This window comes from Zonotrichia albicollis, chromosome Z (genome assembly GCF_047830755.1).
Source record: "Zonotrichia albicollis isolate bZonAlb1 chromosome Z, bZonAlb1.hap1, whole genome shotgun sequence".
Classification (NCBI taxonomy): domain Eukaryota; kingdom Metazoa; phylum Chordata; class Aves; order Passeriformes; family Passerellidae; genus Zonotrichia; species Zonotrichia albicollis.
In genome coordinates, this window is record NC_133860.1 from 63730742 (window position 1) to 63749966 (window position 19225).

The 19225-nt window shown below is 42.1% G+C and overlaps 1 protein-coding gene across 1 annotated transcript in view; it reads right to left on the minus strand.

Annotated features, from left to right (window-relative positions):
- Positions 1 to 19225, minus strand: part of LOC102064408 (neuronal acetylcholine receptor subunit alpha-7) — a 62320-nt gene that overhangs the window by 25083 nt on the left and 18012 nt on the right. Inside the window, exons 4-7 of the mRNA XM_005486270.4 lie at positions 6969 to 7013; positions 5189 to 5298; positions 2804 to 2883; positions 1413 to 1580 (exon numbers count right to left, since the gene is read on the minus strand). Of these exons, the coding sequence (XP_005486327.1) occupies positions 1413 to 1580; positions 2804 to 2883; positions 5189 to 5298; positions 6969 to 7013 (403 nt within the window). The remainder of the gene's footprint in view (positions 1 to 1412; positions 1581 to 2803; positions 2884 to 5188; positions 5299 to 6968; positions 7014 to 19225) is intronic.

The following is a 19225-nucleotide window of genomic DNA, read 5'->3' on the forward strand; positions in this document are numbered from 1 at the left end:
AATGGTAACATACTGTTGATGTGATATTCACTAGCACACGCAGCAGATTTTCTGGGTGACAAGTGCCACTGCTTCTTACTATTCTGTGATCCTCTATACATTTTTGCTCCTTTTTTTGTCAGGAAAAACAGACAGGCCTACTTTTCAAAAAGGATGCCAAGTTTAGCTCAAAGTCTGTTATATATCTGAAGGTTAAGAGACATAGCTGTCCAATACAGCTGCACTGCAGGGTTGTTCATGGTGATCCTGCTGCAGCAAATTGCCTGACATGCTCCATGATGGGGACTGCAAGAGCACTGGAAATGTCAGGAGAGATGGAAGAAGTCAGTACCTTGTATCTTTCATGCCAAAATTGCTCACTTCTCCTTTGTTTCTGTGGACATGACAGATGATATGACAATGTGTGCATTTTGGCAGAGGCTTAGAAAAGTCTTTTTAAAGGATATAGACATGGCTTGCCTGAGGTGCTATTTAATGCTTTTGCTGTATGAGCTAAATAAGTCCCTGTTTTGTTCTCCCCCAGTCAGGGCTGAAGGCAGATAAACCACAAACTCTTAATCAGATATGCAAAGTTATTGGACAAAAATACCCATTGTAAAGGAGGACTGGAAGGAAGGATTGCTCTAAAATAGTTGGACTTTAGGAGGATTTCACTATGGAGCTTTCTGGCTTCTCATAAAACTGAATATAATTTCTTAGATGCCCTGCATGGTAAAAATACTGCATGCAGTTGGGTAGTAAACTTATTTCCTTGTCTGTATATCTGGACCAGAAGATAAACATATTTTTCGTAACCTCTCCTTGCAGTTGTCTAAGTTCCATCAATTTCTGTAACATTGCTTGTGACTTACAGCTACATAAATGAGCTCAAAATAACTTACTAGTTCTCTGAATAACTAGTTCTGGACATAAATTCTTTTGAAAATACAGGTACCTTCCAAAGCATAGAAGAGAGACATACTAATCTGTGCATTTTGTGAACTGGGAGACATTTTGATGCTTTTCTGGGTGAGAAAGATACTTTTATGTAAAAGTGTTGCTGAAATACTTTTTACACCAATCATTTTTGCTGATGTATTTGAGTAAATGTGACAGTAGTGTTCCATGCACCTACAAGAGACACATCCAAGTTTAGTACTGACAAACTGCTCAGATGTGTCAAGACTAGTAGCTTTCATTTATGTACTCAGTGGCGGGCAATTGCTTCAGAACACAGTGTTTTCAGACACAGTTCAATGAACATTGCTGAAAGGCTGTCTCTGATATGTGATTTTTTTCCTATTTCTTTGCTTCTTCTTAGATCTATATTTTTAATATCTGTATTCCATGTCCAATTGATTGATAATTTCTATATATTTGAGGTTTGCCTTTGAAAATTAGACTATTGAAAATTTGTACATTGGCCAATTTACCCACTAAATCCCATTCTCCATTTGAGATGTAGTTGGAAATATCAGCCTCGAGCATCTGCAGGTCAATCAACCAGCCACTGTGAGTCCAGGAGCCAAACTTCAAATCACACTTCTGCACATCAAAGGGGAACCAGCGGACATCAATGTAACATGTGCTCTTCAAAATGCCTGTAGATAGAAACCAGTCATGATCACACATGTGCAGGGTGCATTTCATCTTACCCTCATCTGTCTCTGATTGAGAACAAGTTTCCTTTTCAAAAATTCTGTGTGATACAGTCATGGGGTAACCAAACAAGTACTGCAGGTGGAAGATGCTGCCATGAGTGGAATAATGTTCCTTCCTCCTCCAGTGAAGATCTCTCTCACTGCATCCTTGAGGCAGATTGTCTGGGACACTGCGGCCATCCAGGAGCAGCCCAGCCTGTTTCCCAATGCCAGCTGGCCCTATCAGATTGCAGGCAGTGTTGCTTGGTCTGACAGGAGCAAAGAGTACACCCCAGGGGCTTACTGTGCTGTGACCAGTTCTTTGAAAGGAGTTCCTGGACAGGCCATGCCTCAGGCCCACAGCCCTTTTAAAGTACATTGCTCTCCTAAACCTTGCTTGGTGATGGCCTTTATCATCTATGTGGTAACCAAGCTTGGATTTTAACTCTGGCTGTGTCTAGTTCATGTTCTGGGATGATTTAAGGGGTCTAATGGGTAGGGAACAACAGGGGAGCAGCCATCAGGGAATGATTGCTGATCCCTACTGGGCCTTGTGGACCTACTTGGAGACAGTGCTATGCTATGACACAAAGTTTAGGAATTTTTTTGTCCACCACAGTGAGCAACTGCAGAATAGCCTCTCTGTTCACAGGTGAGTCCTGAATGCTGGAACACGCAGGCGGGGAATCAGCAACAGAAATTAAAAGAGACTGATACTTAGGCCCCACTGGTTGAGACCAATCCCGATTGTCTTGTTACCTGGATTTTAGCCTCAGCCTGGCAAGCAGGGCTTCAGTGCTGAGCGAGTGCTGCTCTTGGGGTCACCTCTGCTCACACACCTCTCCACACAACAGACACCTAGCTGGAGTGCACGTGAAACATGATGACATAGTGCACACCGTCTTACTTTGGATGACACCTTAGGGGTGCCTCTGGATGTTTTGAGCAAATTGGTCAGAGGAATATTTTACTGCTTAATAAAGTGTAAATGCCACTGATAGTGGACTTAAATTTTCATAGTGGGTCTGTCTCATTATTAGACAGTCTAATAATATTTGCAAGGTTGCAAACATTAGGTTGCAAAATTTCCACAGAGGGCTTTTAAACACCGTTTGTTTCATTCATGAAGGAAACCTGCTTGAAATTATTTGATTAAAAGTGAATAAATACTCTTTGTGCCCTACCTGGAGGAATATATTGGCAGGATCCAGAGTAGTTCACCAGCACATTTGTGTGAAAAGTTGCATCAAATCTTTCATCTGCACTGTAACACAGTATAAACAAAACAGAACAAAATAAAGAAAAAGCAAGCTGATGTGCAAGTCAAGATGTAACTGTCAACATAAAAATAATCTTTTGGCTGAATTAAGTTCCTACATCTGGGTGAAGTGTCCCTTGATAAATATCTCAGTTCTTTGTAGTTACTCTCAGCCTGCACCTTGGCAGGCTGCTTGCATGCTGCAATGTCCCCGAAGAAGTGAGAGGCAGAGTGTTGCATGTCTCAGAAAAAAGGCAGAAGGAAAAGAAGCAAAAGTGCCACATTAGATGTATCCCAAAACTGGACAGTTGGGACAATGATGCTCTTCTAGGGCACCTGTCAAAATGAGTCAGCTCACCACATAAATCACCTTATCTGTTATCTTACCCAGATATCTGTAGTAACAGATACATTGTAACAGCAATGGTGGCCTGACATAGCAACTCTGCAGTCTCCTCAGACGCAGAGAGGATAAGAGTTTGCTTCCAGCATTGGAAGAAACCACTGGAGAGAAGTTATTTTAGGAGCTTGAAGGAGGAGATTCATTGAAACTCCAACAGCAGGAGGGACCAAGAATAAAGAATTTCTTTACTATTCCAAAATTCTGAGATAATTAAAGGGGTAATGAGCCAAACAAGGACACGATTCTTCAAAGAAGCAGGTCTGGGGGCTTGTTCCAGAGGGTCTTTTAGAAAGAGATTAGCCACAGAGGGATCCCCTAGCTTGTAGAGCCTTGCCTGTACTGGCTATGTGCAGGTTTGTGTTGCATGACTTCACCATCCTGCACACCGTCTTTCTACCAGATTTTAAAAATTCAGAGCCTCCATTACTCTTCTGGTCTGCTTTTTATTCATGTCTTGAGTCTTCAGTCCCCAGTACAAAACAAAGGGGATGGCACTGAAAAGCCTAAGTTCAGAACAAGTGATATTTATCAAAAACATAAAAGACAACAAAAAGGGGTTTTATAAGTACAAGGGGACAAGGAAGAGAGGAAAGGAAGGGAAAAAACAACAGGGTGCAGAGAGCTGCAGTTTCCTGCACCCTGTGTCCCTCACTCTTCGCAACCCATTCTCACACAGTGGCAGGAGTCCATGGCAGAACAGGGGATGAACAGGTTAAGGAAATGTAGATAAGAGAGATTTTACTCAGCAGAGCTGATGAAATTTACTCTTGAGAACTGAAAGGACTGGCCAAAATACCCTCTGAAGCATTAACAATTATCTGTGAGAGCTTGTGGAGAAGAGGGAAGGGCATGGTGAATTAGGGGAGATCAAAGAGAATTCTGACTTCTTTTAAAGGTGAAATTATAGACATCAGCCTAACTTCAAAGAAAATGGGGTGAAACATCTGGCACAGATTTGTGAAGGGCCAATTGCATCAAATCAATCTATTTTTCTTACTAAAAGCAGGCTGGTATCTATCTGAATTTCAGCATGTTCATATAAACTACAGTAATATGGACCAAGCTGTACACCTCCTTTTTAGAGATTGAAAAGGAATAAAGAGACAGTAAGAAGCAAAGCTGAGGTAAAGTAAAGCACTTAAACAATCTAGGTGTCTCTAGGCCTCCTTTGGATATCTTGTAGTAAGGATTCGGAATGGAATATAGATCATGGTGAACTCTGGAAACTAACAAAATGAAATTTAATCTGGGTAATTAGAAAGTATTACCCTGAAAACTGTCAGAGAAAGACATAAGAGGGAAAATCTAGTAAGACAGGGCAGCTGAACAACAACAGCTGGGGTTTGCAATAGATAAAAAAAAATAAGTCCAGAATTAAGATATTATTAGAGAAACCCCAAATCCCCTTCTCCTGGAAAGCATTAAGGAAACAGCTGTCTAGAGAGTTTCCACTTCATTCAACACTGCAGCAATGCTGTCTAGAGAGCTGGATTCACCTCTGTAGAAGGAAAAACAGATTAGCGAATGTTCAGAGTAGAAGAACGATGGAGAGGTTTATAAAATATGTGATAATGGAAGTGAGATGAAAATCCATTTGTTTACTTCAATCAGAAACACTATGACACATATAGGACAGTAGCTCTCCTGCAGATACAGTAATTTTGAAGAGACTGTAATAGTTTCCTCTTTGCGTTCTCTGAGAAAAAGTTAAAGAAGACATCTGCGGAACTACAGCAAGGAAGATCAGATGGGCTACTTGAGAAATGTGTTCACTGATACTTGCTTGTTTTTGTTACTCTTTAAGGATAAGGGGAAATCCACAGAGGGCAAAAGGCCCCCAGTATCAGTGAAGCATAGCTGATTTTCTGCACTTCTAGTCTCCTACCAGCCATTTCACATCTTGCTTACCTGTTATACAGAAGAATGTCTGGTACCCAAATCTGGTCGGAAGGAAATCGCAAGTTCTGCACTCCTGGATATTCATACTGATCCCAAGACAAGTAAACATCAACCCAGTACTGTTGACAAACACATACATCAGATTATATGAGCTTTTAAAAGTCTTCTAAGTTTTTTGTAATATTTTGGGATTAGAATAGATTTTGCCAATAGCAATAGCCTCAGTATGATAAGAGTTTAATGCTCAGTTTTAATTATTAAGAAAGGCTGGCATATATAGAGGAAATAACTTCAGTGTGACTACTGAAGACAGTCCTTAGCTTTTCATCTTGTGTCCAGGCATCCCAAACCTTTGCTGGACCTTTGCTGGCAGATCTGCTGGCAGTAGGCACTTCCATGAGGTCTGCTGGTTCTGAAGTAAAGTGGTTTTTGAGGTGGTTAGTGCTAGGTGAACCATGGTCTGAGTCGCCTCATTGGGTGGAAATAATTTAATCTGTTAGAAAGGTTGGGTGGCTCTTTTACTAACCACCTTGCTATGAGAGGTAGGCAAGTGAACTTTACATGCCAAGGGACTGTTTCTGATCCCATCTCCTCCACCTCAACACAGTTAATTCAAGAAAGGTGCAGGAAGAGCTTTCGGGAAGAACCTTCTGACTTACAATGAAGCTCAGTGGGAGGCTTGCAAGGGAAACCTTAATCAGTGAAACGTCTCTGCGGAACATCTGAACCTGTGGAAGAACTCTGCAAAGGACAGAACACCTACAGGCTCTGACCTAACAATCCTGTAGTCATATAGGTTTGTCTCGGTTAGTTTTTGCAATATGAATACGCTCATTTCTGCTGCAAATCCCAGCAGGTAGCTGAGGAAGAAACAGCCTCAGCTGAACATATTAATATGAGATAGTGTTTGGCAGTGAAAATCAAAGTGGAATAAGTTTAATCATTCAAGTCTCCACTGGTTTTTACTGTAAGAACTGCTTCCTTCCTGACCACAAGCCCCTAAGGAGATCTGTTTATGCAGCATAAGAAAACACTGTATCCCTCACCATAGGCAGCCAGGCAGACCTGATGGGAAATTCCATCCTGTAAAGGAGGTCCCTTTCCTTTGTGAAGGTCAATTTTGCTTTTTCTGTGTGAGCATGCAGGTGAATACTCAGGTGGAGCAGATTGCAGAAGAGGGACGAGGAACGTTTATGTAAGAGGTTTGTCAAGCATGAGGGAAGGCAATATCCCAGAGAGCTGCCTGGGTGCTGCCAGCAGCAAAGCAGCCCTGGGCCCTCTGTGGTCCCTGGACTACCCACCACCCCCTATGAGTAGTCTGCATGTGACCACTTCTGTGTTCAGGGACAGATGCCCTGGCTCCCAGTCTCGGGCCAAGGTGGAAATTTCCCAGAAGTGGTAAGTGCAGGTGCCTGTTTTACTGGATGTTTGGCTTGCTCATAAGTCCCCATCACTGGCTATGGAGAGGGCCTTGAGCCCCTTGAAGATACTCTTCTCAGCTATGATGAGACTCTAACTCTGGACTCTGTTACTAGATCATTACATCCAATGGCAAAACAATGCAGCTGGTTTCCATGCTCAAAAGGTCAACAGGTCTGTCCAAAGGATTAATGTAGTCTCCTGAAGTTAATTTTCAATTCTAAAAGGAGTACTAGAGAAATTTTAAAAGGACTCAAAATGCCTGTATTGCATTAAACATAATCTATAAGACAGCAGTCTTGCTTTTCTGCTAAGAAATCACATTCAGTAGTTTTCAATTAGAGTTTCTTTACTAACAGAGGTTACTCACCATCTGCAGCCAAGCATTGGTGATCAACACCTGATTCTTCTCATCCTTTGAACAAAAGAGGGAAGGAAAGACAAGAGAAAAAGGGATGAAACAGTTTGATTAGAGATGGAAGAGTTTCTACGTCTTTTAGAGAATCAACACTTTTGGGGTACATAAACCAAACTCCATGGAGTAGATTGTGAGCTCACTGGAACACCACTATTTGGCTCAGACAATAGTGGCTCTTTTTCTTATCCTTTAAACCTACAGACTCCCTGTGTTTGTCATAACTGATCAACAATAGAAAGGAAAGTAATCGATGATTAACTTCTTTTTCTGGGGATGAATTCCTTACCAAGTTTTACCTTCTAGCTACCTGCTCAAAACAAGATGTTTTTCAGTACCACACTAAATGTCATAGCTGGAGATATTTTATGTTGTGTTTGCTTCCACTACAAAGCAATGATGAAATAATGCCAGAAGTGCTGTTCTTTTCAAGTATCATTGCTATGTAAGTTAGCTCTGGCTAAAGGAAAGAAAGGGCTGGCCTTAGGCTGAAGCTGTCACTTGGCTAAAAGGACACAAATGCTGCATGAGAGGGAGCTCACACAACACCTTCACAGAGCAGGAGTCTGCAGGTTCATTCCTGCATGCAGAGGCCACGGGGAAGAATCTATTATAACAGAAACAAAGATGTTCTCACCACCCAGTTGGTGCCCAAGTTCTGTGCCTGGCTTTCTGCAGTTACTCAGCAGGTCCAGGACCTGCACTGTGGGGATGGAGAAGCAGGGCTGCAGAGTCACTGTGATGCAGATACACAGGTCCCAAACACCACAGCAGCCAAGCCCTGCACCTCCCAGGAGCTGAGGCAATGCCGGCTCACTGTATGCCCAGCTGTCCCTGTGTGTGTCCATGCCCTAGGAAGCTTATGTGGTTGTCTGCAGTGTCTCAGGTGGGAGACATTGCTATTGCAAGCTGCTTGGCACACATTTAAACCATACAGAGAGCTCCCTGGACATGCATGCCCTCTCTGGTCATGTCATTATTGCAGTACTTACTCTCCAACAAGGTAGAAAAACCTAAACTGCCCTATTCACTTTGGAAGAACTCCCTCCTCCCCTCCCAAGCCACCCTCACAGTGCATATGCAAAGAAACTTGCCCAGAAGTGTCAGGGAAGGGCTGCTCAAAATCAAACTGCAACATCTAACTGCAACCCTAAGTGTGTCTGGTAATCTGTGTGTCCTCTGGAGTTACTTCTGTGTCCCATGGAGGAGCTGCAGATTCCTAGCCTAAGGCATGAAGGAGAACTGCCCAGAGAAGTCTCCTAATTACCAATTCCCCAGCACAGCAGACACTGGACCAGTGATACTGCTGAATTCTTAGCATGAACCTTGTCTGTAGCATCATCTCCTCTTTTTACATTTGGGTTGTTGGAGCTCCAGAAATACAACAACCTAGAAAGGGAGACATCATTGACTATTACAGAAACACTCCAGCAATGAGTCCAGCTGTAACATCAACTTCTGGAGGACTCCTGATTGGGCACTGTGGCCAGAGTTAGGCTCTGCAGCCAAGCCCCTTTTTACCAGGAAAGGCAAATTTCAGACAGGAAACAGGTCTTTGCCATAGTGATCCCCATAAAACTGTCTATCACAGTACCTCTTCTTGAGTCCCCTTGAGACCTGACTACACTGTTTCTGCTGCTGTGAGATGCCACACAAAAATCAGATGTGATTTTATATTGTTACACTGATCATACATTTCCCTTTCTCCTCTTTGCTGCTCCAGCAAACATACTCCTCTCTATATGCAAACTACAACCCACCTCCAGAGGCTTGGTCCTTCTGCACCCCCTTTTGTTCCCTTGGTTGCTGTGGTTGAAGCAATTGTAAGAAAATCTGTAGAAAAATCAGAGAAGGACTGGGCTTGTTGAGACAAGTTTTTTAGATGCTGGAGGATTCAAACAAGATCTTGAAAAATAAAATTCTAAAGAATAACCCTAGAGCTGGTAATTGATAGAGTCATCAGAGCTATCTGTGTCCACTGACCTGGAAAATGAAAGCAACCCAGAAACACAGAGGTTGTGTCTCAAGGATCCTCAGAGGCTAACCACCAGCCCATCTGATTGATGCATTCCTGGCCACCAGTGACTCCTGAGGTGTCCTGTAGGGCTGACAAGCATGATGGTCGTCTGAATTGCACATCAAGTACTAACAATATTTTGTGCACTTAGCCAAAGAATGCTTTACACTTGTACGCTGCACATGTCCTCCTAACAAAGACTTACTGTGTACTGTTAAAAGAGCCTGAACAACATGATTAAAAATCTGGTCAGCAACAATCAGCCAATGCCACTGCTGTACAGAACTAAGGGTTTTTCCCATCTACACTGAAACTTGCAGGGAAGGGGAAGAAGGGACATTCCTCATTTTGTCATCTACCTATGTAAACCTCACAGGAATGCATTCAAGTCCAATGGGAGGCTGGGGGTTTCCATCATGTGCAGATGCCTTCCATCAGGAACCTTTCACAAGTGGCTCTGATTTACAAGGAAACTAATTTTTTTTCTCACACAGTAAGTTTGTACTAGACAGCTTGCAAAGGAAGATATCTCAGGCTAACTTCTGTATTTCACAAAACAGTTTGTTGTCTTTACCTGTTTAACTGTGTGTCAAATACTAATAACCTGGCTAATCAGCTTTGAATCCAAATAATTATTCAGACAGGTATTCCACGTAATGTTAAATTTACTGTCTTGGGTCTGCTTTGCCTGCTTTTTTACAGGGCTACTGTGCTTAGATATGTTTTGTAGTCAACAGAAAACTTACAGTTTTGAGTTCTCAAATGCTTATCTAGAGAGCAATGATGGTCTTCCTTGTCTGGTGTTTAGATAGCAGGAAAACCACAAGGTCTAACAAGGGCTTTGGGCTGCTTACATTTCTCTTAGCTTGGGTGAAACAATAAAGTCACTTCAGGATGTTTTCTTGGCCATTCAGAGACTATTCCCATCATTGTCCTCAGGCTGCTGAGCTCTTAAATGGCATCTGACATTTTGGCAAAACACAGAAAATGCTCACATATGTAGCGCTGGTCAACAGATGCAGCCTGATGGGTCCTTCTCATTGCATGACAGAACAGAACATTTTTCAAACAAGGATCTGAGTTTTACAAAAGTGCCTGGTTTGCAGAAGCAGCAAAGCTGACTTCATACTGGGCAGGCATTTTTCCAGGTGTAGCTCTCCTACTAAGTCCTTTCTGGAGGAGGACCCTGAGGAACCAAGGAAAAAGTGCCTGCTGGGGCTGCCAAGGAGAGGAGGGCCATGGGAACCTTGAGTCTGAGTTCACCCCCTGTTAGAATGAGAGGCATTTGAGAGCTGAGGTGTCTATGGAGCTTTCTATCTTTGTGGTAGCTTTGCATTCTGTAAGGAAATACTTTGGCCTTTGCAGTAGGCTGATTGTCTGGCCTTTCCAGAGCTGCAGAAGAATTACAGCTCCTGCTATCTTCATCATGACCTGTGTGCTCTATGCACCCCTAAAATAGCTTAGCACAGAAGGGACTGTATCTTTCTGTTACACAGACACACACAAACAATTAACTTGGACAAAGTCTGTCCCAGGAGATCACTGGTCACTTAGCTTTGCAGAAATTAAAAGGTAATTATTGAGCTTGGGAAGTGTTGGAGGCAGTTCTCTCATTCTGTGTCACTGGTTTATGCAGAGGGGTTTAAAGGTTAGTTGAGAGGATGCCTTTCCTCCCAGGAGAAAACATGAATAATCTCTCACACTGCTTTTTCTGTTCAAGATTCCCGTCTTGGCACTGTCAGTCTTAGGAATGACCTTCCCTTTGCATTGGGCCAGATCTCAGCTCCCATCTTTTTTTGCAGCAAAGCATTGAAAGCAGTCCTGCAAAGATTCTGGGTGAGGCTAAAAATTATCAGCTCCCAGAGGTGCTGTTCCATCATTCCTCTGGCAGCTCTCCTGGTTTGCAAATGTTTAGCTCAGACAAATAATTTTGCTTCTAGTATTTAAAAATGCTAGAAAAGCTGTGGTCACAAGTGAGTGCAACACTTGTTCTCTAAATCCTTCCTATATTTATCTGGGTCATTTCTCTCCTTTCTATCTCTAGCCTTACTCCAGTTAATCCTCTGCCCTGGATATCTGCTTATTCCTACCACCTTTGACCCATGTAAAGTGACAGTTTGGTTTGTTCTGGTGCACATGCTGTGACATGTGAATGTTTTAGTTTGGTTTTCTTTTCCCTGCCCTAAATTTAAAGATACAATGTATATACATCTGCCTACATTGTGCACCACTGCCCTTCAGATGCTCCCTTGCCAGGTCAACACCCTTACCTACCCATAACTACTTGGGTCACATCACCTGGACAAAAAAATCCAAAGCCCTTCCTGGTTCGGTAGTCACATCATATGACTACATGTCATCTATGCAGCAAGGCATTTGTTACCACATGATCAGCAGGTTTCATTAATTCTGGCCCTCTCACAGAGCCACGGAAGTGGGAGTTGAATCAGCCACTGAACTATTTCAAGACAATGATCAGAAAAGTCCCTAATTGAACAAGTAGCTCTCAATGGTCATGTGTGACTACTTAGGTACCACTCCAGGTAATTAAATTTTTTTTCCCACTGTTTTTATACCTGAATATCTGAAGATGAGAAGTGAAGCTGTCAAGTGACATGAAAATATTGACATGGAGACTTGTAAAGTTTTGTTAGCAGAGACACTGATCTTCGAGTGGGACCTTATTCAAAATATCCAAAGGAATTGATCAAGCTTTCAAATGCTTGTATGCTCCATCTACAACTGTACAGGCACTCCTTTCCATTGCTGAACCACCAATCTACCCACAATTTTCAGCTGATTATCTAAAACTCAAATGCATTGAATGGTTGAAGGCTCACAGAGCCAGTAATTTTGAGGAGTGCCTAGGTTGCCCTGGCAACATTCAAGTAAGTATTGCTGGACAGCCTTTTTATTTCAGGGCTCTCATTAAGAAGCGGAAATAAACCTTGTCATGGTAACATCAACTAGGTAGGGATAACTTAAGTTTAAGTACTTCATCTCAATCTCTTTTTAAAAAAAAGCACCTTCAGGAGGAAAAAGGAAACTCTGGACAGGCGGGTCCAGAGTTAAGGTGAAAGACTAGGGAGAAATACAAAAATACAAAGAAATAATAAAAGAACAAACACCTGCTGAGTATTTTGCTGCCCATAAAGATGAAGATACATCTAGGCAAGTGCTCATAGCTGAATATCTTTGTTGCTCAGGATTTCCTCCTATGAATGGCTGGAAGTGATTTCAAATAAGTGTTTTTTCATCTTGAATCACACTCTCATCTGGTGCCACTGGCTTCTTCTTGAGGTCATGCCTTAATTGGTTCCCTTCTGTCTTGTAGAGGAATGTGTTCTTTCACTGTCAACAAGAAGTGCAATCTGCCTTTGGTCTTTCCACTGTGTAGCAGCTACTACAAAGGCAGTGTAGTAGGCTGTGTAGGCTGTGTTGTCCCACTATCTTTAACCACCCGCATTCTTCTCCCCCCAGTTTGGGGGACTACCATTGCATCTCTATCTGCTGCTTTCAGCAGAATCTATCCACTTGCTTTTGAGACAGAAACTTTACATATTGGAGGTTTTGGCCCCTGTCAGATTATACTCCTCCCCTTACAAGCCCCTGAGCCAGGAGCAATCGCTTGTGGCAATGGTGGAGAGTTTAAGAGAACCCTGTACTCGGAGAAGCACAGCATTGAAAGTGGGACTGTGCCAGAGACGCCTGCAAACACATGGATGCCAGCCATACTCCTTAGGCTGTGTAATGGATGGTTATCAAAAGTCCTCAAGAGGTACTCTTTGTGAAAGCCTTGACTCCCTGTATGTCAGAGACCAACAAGACATGGATGTTAAACGCAAAGGCCTGGGTACAAAAGCCACTGCAGCAAGTACTAAACCCACACATTCCCCAAAGCTAAGAGTAGAAGTAAGAAATAAGGGAAGAAATGCCAGTTTCTCTTGCCAGTCAGGGCCTCAGAGTAGGCAGCCCTCTCTTACACTGGCACAACTGGTGAGAGTCTCCCAAGCCTACTTGATTTGTGTCCTACTTTCCATACCCCTCAGCATCTCCCAACATTCCAATTTCCATTGTGGTGAAAAAAGGCAGTCTTGTTCTTGCTCTGCACATGCGAAATTATTTCCAACCACTGCCTGGGGCTGTGGGTACTTGACTTAGGAACTAATTTACCCCGAAGATGAGGGAACTGATCTCATTCATTGGTGTGAATTGTGACACAGTGTAGCTTCACTGGGCTTGAGACTGTTTGGCTTCCAAGTTCCTCCACAAAGGCCTGCAAATTGCAGGACTCCCTGCTCCAGAGCTCTCTGACATCCTGGGAAAAGTGAAGCCACCAGCTTTGTCCCTCTATTTCAAAGATAATTCTCATGGAAGCCCCGGAAGCTGGGTGAGAGGGCCTCACATGGCCTACCAGCACAGTGCTGCTCTCTTACTGCTTGGATAAACTGACATACATGCTTAGTTCCTGAGGGAAAGGGTGTTATGTCACCATACAAAAGCTGTTCAGTCCACCATTAAAATCCCCAAATATCCACACGTATCATGTAGGTGGTTTTTAAATTCTCCAGGGTGGACACCTCCTCCTGAAATAGCCTCCATGTATTTTGTGCACAGTTGGCAGGTGCTTCAAACAAACAAGGTTAGACACAAATCTTTATTCTAGGATATTAATTATTAATTGCCCTTTTCAGCATTTGAAATCACAAGGAAAACAGCAGAAGAATTGGTGAGAAAACCAACGCTGAGTACTTATCAGATACCCATATTCAATCTATCTGCAAGGTTCCCTGTGTTTTTTCTTTTTATATTTCCATGCTGGTGTGACAGCACAGCAAAAAATAAGGGAATGTAGGTATGTTCCAAAACTCAAGTAAGCTCTTAAAGCCTGTGATTAGGGATAGAAAATGGGAGGAAAGATTTTTACTCAAGAGCTGAACTCATTGTCTCTCAGGAGTTACCCTCAGAGAACTCAGAGAAACTAAGAAATACTAGGTTCAAGGCCACCCCAACAGCTTTGGCTTAACTGTTTTACTGCAAATCTTTGATGCCTCAGATTAGTTATCCAAAATTAAGGAATATGCATGAGCTCAAGATCTAAATTCCTACATCTACAAACAACAGACTACAGTCTTTTCACCAGTCAGACAGAAAATTGTTTAATTATCCTGAAATGCCCAAGCTGGATGACCACAACCAAAATTCTCAGAAGGAAACCAGCCTTTCTTTTGTTAGCGCCACTGCCACTATGTGCAGCTTGGGGAACAATGCTGAAAGAAAACAAACCATAGCATTTCTTCCCCCTCAGTGAGCTGCCTCCACTCTGAGCTGAGCGAGGCAGAAGTCATACAAAATAAAAAAGATGCCAGTAAAGTTCAGGTAATTAAAACTCCATCATAATGTTTCATGCAGGCATGTACAAGTAGTAATAGTCAGGAAGCCATACTACCCATGGTGCTTAATTTCATTGTACTAGCAAATTCAGGCATTGTACGTTTAGCTGGTTTAGTGAGACTGGCATTTTGATAATGTCTGGCACATAGGGGACAGCCAAAATAATAATTCATTGCTCAATTAGCCTTGAATTTCCCAATTTTCAATATCCTCCAATGCTAATGGAGAGGAATTTTATTTTTTCTTCCTGGAAAATTGGTGAAAATTGGTCACACTAAGTGAGTTCTGTGACCAAGAGAGAGATTTTGGGATTTAACTCCAATGAATCTGTTGGTTTAAAATCCTTTCTGTAATTTTTCTGTCTGGAATTTTAATGCTCTTGGTCACAAATTGATTTTCAGCTTTTATGATGGTGTCTAGTCTGTTTTTCTTCTCAGTTGCACCATTTTGCATCAGCCTTGCTGTTCTGGTCTCATTGAATTGTCTCTTGCAAAGTAAGAGTGACAAAAACTTTCCAGAAAGATATGTAGTTTGGTAGAGTAGGTCTTTCAAGGAGATACAGAGTAAACATTGCTCACAAAAGCTATACAGGAAGCCCAAAATAAATACAAAGGCATTATTAGGAAAGAAAACAAAAAAAGATACTTTAATCTAGAAGGGCTGAAAGAGTCAGTTGAACGGTCAAGCTTACATAGTTGAAGATATCTATCTGTAAAAGATTTGTACAGGATGTACTATAGGGATTATAGTTTAATCTAGTAAATACTGATACTATATTGGGAATAACAAATGAATAGGTGCTTATGTACACTGCATATTTTTATTTGTTTCCTTGAATTGCTTGTATGTTGATCTGGGTTTAAAACATAACACCCAGCATAGATTTTTGTATGTGTGAGAATGTAGAATGAAAGGTGGGAGGGAATGACCTAGATGCTGTAAGGTCAGTTTAACAAGGAAGAGGTGAATTAGAGCTAGAAAATAAACCTTGAACTTTCTGGCCTTTCAATACACCTGCAGAACCAGCCCTAGAAAGCTTATGAAACAAAATAATTTAAAAACAAGGATATCAGCTGCTAAAGGCATTCAAATCTGACAGAAATTTTGTAAAAAACCTAACAGTAGGAGAGCTGTGTCAGACAGGATGCACCCCAGGGCCAGGCATAGCATCCCCTCCTGCCTTCTCACCTTTAACTTCTGGCACAGTACACCGACAGGCAGCCTCTAGTTCTGGCAACTCTCACTCACATAGAGAATTCCTCAGCAAAAAGGTCTGGGCTCCTGAGGACTGAGTTCAACACTCCTATTATTTGATGAGCAGATCACCTGAGAAATGAGCAGGCTGGTGAAGGGAGCTTCAATGTCAACAGACGCCTGCATTTAAAAGTTGGTCTCTTACCAAACTGTTTCTAAAAACACCCAACAAACCAACCCAAAATAACAAAAAACTCCAACTCCTTCAGGGTTGTATTCTTTGATTCAGAAGAAACCAGTGGAAGCTTAAGTTTGAATCCGACATTTTGATAAAGTCTGGGTACAGAAGGCAAAAATATCTATGCTGCTAAGCTAGTATGCTGCTTATACTGATAGTGACTGCACCTGAGAACTTGGTGAAGTATGTGAAGATCTTTTCTCTTGTCTTCTCTGAACAGCAAAGCTCAGACGCAGTTTTCAGGAAAAAAAACCAAAGTGAATCTTTGTTTTTATTGTTCTGCTAAACTCCTACATTACCTAGTCTTGCTGCTTTCCAAAAATGTGGAGAGCTTTGATACACCATGGCAGCAACCTCTGTAGTTTATAAGTGGGATTGTTTGCAACCTTGTGATATCATAACCATGAGGTTTGAGATAACCCTACAGTCCCAAGGATGTACAATCATTTTACACACTGAAAAATCATTTTGCAACTGAATCAGAACAGTCCATAATAAATTTTTCCAGACACAGTATTTGTTTTGACCTTACAGCCCAAAATACATGAAGATTATGTTTTGGCTTCTGGAAGTGCATAATGACTCATGGATTGCTCGAGAATTTTTTCAGCACTTTTGTGGCTTCCCACTGGTTACTAGCAATTCCTTTTTTTGTCATTATGACCTCTGGCAGTGGCAGCTGGAAAGCTGAACATGGAGGAGAAAAGTACTACAGAACTCCACCATATGCAGGGACATCAACAGATGTTTGATTTTTTTAATAATTTAACAGTGCAACCACATATACACCCCTTCAGATAAGGTCTCCTGCAGATGCCAACATGAGAAATTAAAACAATCATTCATGATGACAAATAGTTTTCACCTAGCAGCTTCCTTTCACATTGTGCCAAAAGAAAATGCTTGCATTTCCTCTGCTGCAGAAAATACCATGCCTCATTTCTTTATTACTCTACCCTCATCAACTGACTGGGCTCTCAAACAAAATAAGATGAAAATTTTTGGTCCCAGTACTCTTGGATGTCTACCCTTGCTTGGGTTTGCAGAGCTTGGCAGTGTCTGACAGTGCTCTGTGAGAGAGATCACCAGCCAATGCCCTCCTGACGCACAGGGAGTGCCTGGACATCAGGCTCCAAACAAAAGTGACCCTCAGAAATGGCATACATGAGACAGCTCAGCATGAAGCTGTCCTTTCACACAGAGGACAAGGCAAACTGAACTGAACCCTGCTGTTAAACAAGGGATGTAACTGTCCCTCTTTCTGTTCACTCGTTTCCTGAATGTAATAGGCCTGTCATGGCTGTAGTTACGAATTAATGTAATTTTGTGAAGAAGTCCGAACCCCAAAGTCTTCATTTGCATTTGCCTATCCCAACTGTGACAAGTAGATAACATGTTCTTCTGAGCTTTGAGTACAATGGCTAGCTTTGAATCCTAAAAACCATACATATCCTGTGTAGGCAAATACATGCACAAATAAGCAGAAAACATAATCCAAAGCAGTCATGCTTTGACGTTTTCTTTGATGGGTTTTAAAAAGAGGAGGTGAGATTTTAAGTAGTTACTTGTACTACTGCTTGGAAAACCACAGAGAATCTCAGAGCAGTCTTTTCTCTCTGTGTAGCAGTGCGCAAGTAGATTGTCACCAATGCTGTTCTCAGCAGTCTGTCAGCAGAAGTTGAATTTAGGATTCATTAGATTTTAATACGGTATGTGTAGGAAACAGACTTGTGGAGGCATGTGATGGAACCTGTCCCAGACAGAAGTGCTTTAGATGTGATGACAGGTCTTGGCAGGGGTAAGGCACAAGGTTCTTTGACTATCAGTGGCAGACTCCTTTTCATTTCCATGCAACAATGAAACAGATTTGTTTTCATCTTCTTCACATTGTTTTCTCCTGCAGGGAAACCAGAACAGGGTCCACTGTCTCATGCCCATTGCAGTGACTGCTTGCAAAGTATCTCAGTGAGTCCAGCAATGCTGTAGTGTGTCTTGGCACATGACACTTCCCTGAGCATGGAGTGCTTTTTTCCCAGGGAGTATGATGTAAAAAATGCCTTCATGCTGGGGCCCTGCCTAGCATCCTGCTCTGTTACAGGAATGACAGACCAGCAATGTTACACCAGACACATAGGTCCTAAAAAGAACAGTTTTTCCCTTTGTTAATGCATACACCATTGCCAAAACCGTGATGCTGTCTTTCCTCTTCTCCAAGTGAAGAGCTATGCACCATCTGCTTTGTCTTCCACCAGGCAGAGCAGCTGAGAAGGCAGAGTCTACTCACCCCAGACCCCCATTTGATTGAACAGAGATGGCCACTTAGTTTGCCTCATGGTGCCTTAGCTGACGGAGGTTACCTCTTCCTTGTAGCTTGACTGCTTTTCTTTACATCGTTGTTGTGGCTATAATGAGCCTCCTTTTAAGCAGACATTTACTTCAGCAGCTGGAGGAGACAGATACTGCCATCTGTCCAGCCAGCAGTGGAGGATGAGGGGCTTGCAAGTACAGTGCTTGTTGCTGGCCAATTTTTCTGCATTGATTCCTGAGTTAAGGACCCAGGGGACCAGTGTTTTGTGCACTTTCAGGCTGGTTGGTTTAGCCACATTGTTGATGCCACAATGACATTTTCAGTATAGGGATTCAACCTCCAAGTGATTTTTTTGTCCTGCACTGAGGAGACAGGCACCTTTTCACATCATCCAAGGTAAAAATTTCAGGTAAGTCTGGGTGTTTCTTAAAACACTTTGGGTACAGTTTGCAAGACCACAAGCCTGGAACAGGTTCTGATTAAAACAGATTAACATCTAGCGTCTGTACTGAGTACAAAGATGTAATGAAAAAAAGCTTCATTTCTGAAAGGTATGAACATCTAGCATATCTATTTCCTATTGTGGACAACCAAAAGGGAACACTGGAACTACATTTCTTATAACAGACATTGACTTAATGTAGATAAAGCACTTTTTAAAAATACCAATTTCCTGAAAGGTTGGGTTGTATATATGAATGTGAAACACAGTTGAAAATTGTTTTATGTAACTCCTCCTGACTTTGAAAATGTACAGTTACAGCCCTATGGCCCTTTAATACCCACAAACTTCAAATAAGGTTGAAAGAAAATGCCAAAATGAAATAAAGAAGGACTGAAGTAAGATTTTTGGAGCTGAGACACCTCTGCTAAACCTAGAATTGCTTGCATAAATTTACTTGAAATTAGCTGCAGGAAATCTTTGCTCTTTCATTCATGTAGAGGCCTTTGGTTGACAGTACAGATTTCCTCTCTCTTCCAGTTCAATGCAGTTGGTAACATTTCAAAACAGAAAGATGCATACCCTATCTGAGTGGCTCCTTCCTGCCTCCAGGAATACC